Here is a 6,050-nt window from a genome sequence, read left to right on the forward strand (position 1 = left end):
TTATTATTATTATTATTATTATTATTATATAAATATTCTTCATGGTAGTATTTGTTTACAGAATTTATTTATTAATTATTTAAAAAACAGTCTGGTTACAATAAATATACTAATAATAATGACAACTATTATTATTATTATTGCATCCGGTAATTGAAAAATTTAATTGTCATGAAAATGTTATTAATTTTTGTAAAAAAAACAAATGTATGCAAAATATTTCAAATATCAAAATGTCTGTTTTTGGGGTAAAATATGACACTGATTTTTGTGTGTGTGTGTTATTCACCCTTTTATGTAGCATGAATATTAATTTATTTGAAGTAATTTACCAATATTTTCTTTGATCTTGAAGTAAATGAGCCCGATCCCTTTGGAGATTTAACAGAATCAGAGGAATATAATGAGGTGAGATTTTTATAATCTACCTCCAGAAACAAAATCATAAATTACTGAATCATAAGCATCATGATTTTTCATGAGCGTCTTGAGTAAAACATGACGTGTTTGGTTTTCAGGAAACATCTCCACCTGCTTCCAAATCTCCGCCCGGCCGAAACCTCATCCGTGATTCCGGGAGTTCCATCTCCATCACCACGGCGACGGACCAACCAGGCTTCCTGTTCCCCGTGGTCAGAACGACCCCCATTACGGTCCGCCGGAAAATGACAGAGGAGTCTTCACTATCATGGTCACCTGACCAAAACAAGAGCAGAAACGAGACCAGACGGCCACTGAACAGACTCCTTCCAGAGGACGGCGGCCAGCTTCCTCACAGCAGCATGCTGGTCACAGACGTCTACCACGAGGACAGCACCACAAAAACCACACCAGCTCAGGATCAGGACCAAGAAACCTCAACTTCAAGCAGCACCACTAAACCTGTATTAAACGCAACCGCAGCAGCTAATGCTAGCACTGGATTGGCCATTACAGCGTCTATGAAGATCATTTCTCAGACCACTCAGCCCCTGTTTAATGGTAAGACCGGCTTTTTTGGGGTGTTTGCTCAATCAAAACCTGGCTAAATGCTAACTTGCTTGCAGGGAAATGATAGGCACACTGGAAATGACTAGCAGTAGTACTTGGGTAGTTTAGTGATTAGAGCGTTTCCCAACTTTATTCGTCTGAAGAACTGCTTCATTAACATCATCCTTGTGAAAAAGAAGTACACTTTAGAATACTGAAGTGTTTGAGTGCTTATTACAGAAATAATCTATACATAAGTGTGAACTGAATGTATTGCATGTTAATTGCAGTAAATTTTTTTAATAGTTTAATTTAATTTAAATGCTATTAGAGTGCCTTTTTGACACATTTAAGTAGGACTTAAATACATCTTTATATGTAATTTCATAATTACTTCATAATCCATACGTGTACTGCCGAATATGACAAGCATTTATGTTAAACTAAATATGTTTATAAATATGTTTTAAAATGTTTAATGTCCAATGAAATAATATGCATGTCTTTTATTAAAATATATTTTGCACATTTGTAATGATGAAATTGCAATTTAGTACATTGAAAATATTTTAACTTTAAACAAAACTAAATAGCACACTACAGTTCAAATTATAATCAAATACTTTACATGTGCTTTAGTATCTTAGTTAATGCATCAAAATAAGTGTACTAGTTTAAAGCATGACAAAAGGCTATTAAAATATAATGATTTAAAATATACTTAAAAGTAAAACTTTTTAAAAGTGTACTTAAGTGTGTTAAGAAACAGTCATGAAAGTGTACTTAATTTAAATGCACTTAAATTGCCTTTTATTTAACTAAAATTATATAATGTACAAGTACAAGTTCTTTATAAGATTTGAAGTACACTACAACAGGTGCAATTAAGTGCACTTCTTTTTCACAAAGGAAAAACCAGAAACGCATTAATTTTGATATCATTTAGCATGACCAGTATTACAATAATTCACCTTTAAGCTACAAACCATTGATACTGAGGGTATAGAAATAAAAAAATAATAAAAAGTCACTTTTTTTTTATGGTGGAATTTAACTACTAAAGGAGCTCAACAAGTATGTATGTAGAATTATCACCTGCAAGCAAATGCTATCTCATATGGGTTACAAAAAAGTACAGGCTTAAACTGTCTTTCCGAATCTGCAACTCCTGGTTGGGAATCACTGTTTTAAAGGGACAGTTCACCCAAAAACGAAACTTCTGTCATCATTTACTCACCCTCAAGTTAATCCAAACCTGTATGAGTTTCTTTCTTTTGCCGAACACAAACGATCATTTGAAAAATGTTGGCAACCAAACAGTTGACGGTAGCCATTGACTTCCATAGTATGGAGAAAAATACTATGGAAGTCAATGGCTACCGTCAAACATTTGGTTACCCACATTCTTGAAAATATCTTATTTTGTGTTCAGCATAAGAAAGAAACTCACACAGGTTATACAGGTCATGCATGATCTATCCCTTTAAACTTTCAGAAACGCTCAAGGTGATGGTGGTGCAATTGTAACTGTATTTATGGAATAAAAACTTAATTGCCGTCTTGTGCCACAAATCCTCAAGATTTTAATGCACCTGCTGGACTCTCTCTTCTCGGCTGGTTTGCTCACTCTTCAGATGTCGAAAGCGGTGGTGGTTCTTCTCTTGCTCCTGTGCGTCTTTATCTTGCGCATGGTGATGGCGCCTCCTTGGTGGTGGCTTTAGGTATTGCAAGATAAATGTAGACTAATTTGGCTGGTTTTGATACTTCCAAACGCTTCTTTTCTCCGCCATAAACGGCTCTTTAACAGAGATTTGAAGTCTTAACTCTCCAGACGTGTTTGTTACAGCCACATCGTTCAATAATCAAAGGGTAGCGATGGTTCACGAAGCCTCAGATCTCTATGAATCCTCAGCCACTCTTTTGGAGGAGGGCTCTGCTCAGCTTCCTTCTTCAGGAGAGTTTAGCGGATCGGGGTCCGCGATCTTCCTGGAGGAGCTCGACCGGGAATGGGAGCTCGACCAAACCCGGTCGGCTCTCAAAGACTCCCGTCTGAGCTTCAGCAGTAGATCTGAAGATGAAAACCGAGAGGGACTGTCCTCTACTTTCTACTTTGAGAGCGAGCGAGAGGCGGCCACCACCGGAGAGCCAGAGAACCGGGTGTTTCTGTCATGGGTGACCTGGTCAGCTGAGTCTGACTCTGGCTCTGGTCAAGGAGGGTCAGTGAGCTCTCAGAGCGATGATATTCCCATACAGCTCGTAATTCCTCAACTCACTATCCGAGAGTCAGAGGAAGACCAGAACGCAGGTAAAACTCGCACGTGACGTCAAAACAACATTTGGAGAGTGAAAAACATGACGACTTGTGTAATTCTTGATCATTTCACTGGGGTTTGATTCACAAAAATGGTAATAACACTGCAAAAAAGTATTTTCTTATAATTTTGCTTCTCAAATAAATTAATTTTGATTTAAGAATGTTTAGAGATGTCAAAATTACTAAGTCTTGTTTTAAGGTTGTAAGTTGTTATATATATATATATATATCTTATTAAAAAATAAAGTGAGATTAAATCAGGGTTGTTATTATTAACCAAAACTAACTTTAACTTAAATAACTAAAATATTAACTGAAATAAAATCATTTAAAATATTTTGTTTTATTTCAGCTATAGTTGTGAAGGCAACATTTCTCATTTTCACTTAGTTTAACTACTAAATGTTAAAATGTTGAAATGTTATGTAGTAAAATATTAATCAATAATTAAAATTAAATAAAAATTAATAATCTATATATAGGCATATTAAAAAACAAATAAAAATGACAAAAAAGGAAAATAAAAACTAGTTTAAAACATAAAAAAATAATAGTATCTCATTGGTACTAAAATAACACTTAAAACAATAATAATAATAATAATGGGTGTAATATATATATATATATATATATATATATACCAACTTAATTCATAGGAAGACTAATTTTATTTCTCTTAGCCCATTGGCAGATATTTGTCATTGTTTTGTTATTTGTTATTCAAGTATCAACTTAGTTTTGATGGGTTTTTTTTCCAGAAAACAATACTTTATATCTTATGTCATTTTGCTTCTCAAGTAAATATGTTTTGATTGAAGAATATTTAGATATTTTACTGAAAAACAAGACAAAAATACTTGCTTTGAAAATAATTTTTGCAGTGCACAGATTTGCAAAATGATTTAAGATTAGAAAATATTGCAGTCAGTGTGGGTTTTTATTGAGGTGAAGCACATTAAATGCTTTTACGCCTTTTACGCTAGCAGTTGGATTCTTTGTGTTTTTGTAGCTCCTTGAATGTGCCGAATAATGTGTTTATCAATGAGATCATTGATTAATGGATGGGTTAAGGACAGTTTTGCTCCTGTTTCCCTGATCAGAGGCGAGTAACAGCAGTCCGGAGTCTCGTGTCGGGATGGTGGGAGGCACAGAGAAGGAGATGAGGACGGTTGTTCCTCTGGCTGTGGTTTCCACTCTCACTGTCCTGTGTCTGCTGGTGCTGGTGGGGATTCTCATCTACTGGAGGTATAAGATCTTCACACACACACCAGTATGTCAGTGTTTGCTTTCAGATTACATGTGCATGGACATGCTTTCCCGAGTTTTCAGGAGAACATGTCCAGGTCACATTTAACCCAAAATTAAAAGAAAAAAAAATAATGTCAAGAAATGTTTTGGAGCATTTGATGACAATCAGGCACATTCCCCACAATTCTCACTGCTGTGTGTGCTTTTTACTTGTGAGTTGTTGTTTTTTTTTTTGGTCCCTTTATTTGGATTAAATTCTCTCTCGTTTTTTACTCTCATAATGTAAAAAGCATATATTTTAATGTTCCATCTTTATCTTACAGAAGGTGCTCTCAAACTGCACAGTTTTATGTAGAGGACAACATTTCAGGCCGAGCCATATCGGCCCCATCAACACCTCTTCTTCTGCCTACCGGTAACACAAGCTACTCAGATCAAAAATCCATCCATCCGTCCGTCTGTGCCCTTGCCATTTTTGTTTGTTTTAATATCAGTTTTAATTATTTGTTTATTTATTTGTTTGTCTATTTTCATGTCTTGACATTCATTCATTCATTCATTTTATGCCTGGTCATTTATTTATTTTATTTATTTTTTTATATATTATGGCATTACATTCATTTATTTATTTATTGTATTTATTTCATGTCTTATCTATTTATTATTTATGTTTCTAAATCTTTTTTTTTCTATTTGTCAGCAGAGGACAATGAAGCTCTCCCCGTAAAAGAATTCGTAAAACACGTTGCTGATCTTCACACGAATCACACATTCTCCAAAGAATTTGAGGTACTTGTGATTTTTATCACTTCTTTCTCAGTTTTTTGACATTTCTTGACACGTAAACTTAAAGGTGGGGTAAGCGATTTTTAAAAAACTCTTTAGAAAACGGATTCGGGCCGAATAGCAAAACAAACTTGTAGCCAATCAGCAGTAAGGGGCGTGTCTACTCATGATGTGGAGGAGAGAGCGTTCAGTGCACAGGACGGACATTAGCCGAGCCGAGCAACAGAAAGATAGAGATGGCGGATAAAAAACAAAAGAGGAAAACGTCTGCGGAACAAAAGAAGGTTTACGGCAATAAGGCAAGAAGTAGAACCAGAGTAAATATCGGATCAGCTTTCCAGCGCTGGAGAGAACTCAAGGAGCGGAAGGCCTGCGATCGGACGCCGAGGTTGCTTTGTTTCTTCTCGATAGGTGAGTAACACTGTGTCTGCGCCGCAACAGCTGAAGTCTGTCTAGTACACTGGATGCGACAAAGCGACTGTTGAAAATCATTTGAAATTTGTGTCAATACGTCATAAATAGAACGCAGCGGCAGTTTTCTGTCAGGGATTTGTCGTGTCGTGCCACACCGCATCCAGTGTAGACCATAGATATGTATATATATCTATGGTGTAGACAGCATCACTGATTATAATGAGTTCTATAGTATTTTGTTGCGCCGCGCCACTCGCGTCCGGTGTAGACACGGTGTGACATTGGTTTTGCTCACAGAACTAATTGTTGCCTGGGTTGC

General features: G+C 36.0%; 1 protein-coding gene across 1 annotated transcript in view; it reads left to right on the top strand.

The window, feature by feature from the left end:
• LOC107725913 (receptor-type tyrosine-protein phosphatase zeta-like) overlaps positions 1–6,050 on the top strand; it is a 61,719-nt gene that overhangs the window by 39,675 nt on the left and 15,994 nt on the right. The window contains exons 12-17 of the mRNA XM_016535328.1: positions 356–408; positions 519–981; positions 2,816–3,274; positions 4,384–4,528; positions 4,855–4,946; positions 5,232–5,320. Of these exons, the coding sequence (XP_016390814.1) occupies positions 356–408; positions 519–981; positions 2,816–3,274; positions 4,384–4,528; positions 4,855–4,946; positions 5,232–5,320 (1,301 nt within the window). The remainder of the gene's footprint in view (positions 1–355; positions 409–518; positions 982–2,815; positions 3,275–4,383; positions 4,529–4,854; positions 4,947–5,231; positions 5,321–6,050) is intronic.

Source organism: Sinocyclocheilus rhinocerous, unplaced genomic scaffold (genome assembly GCF_001515625.1).
Source record: "Sinocyclocheilus rhinocerous isolate Xijiao unplaced genomic scaffold, SAMN03320098_v1.1 scaffold395, whole genome shotgun sequence".
In the NCBI taxonomy this organism is placed as follows: Eukaryota; Metazoa; Chordata; class Actinopteri; order Cypriniformes; family Cyprinidae; genus Sinocyclocheilus; species Sinocyclocheilus rhinocerous.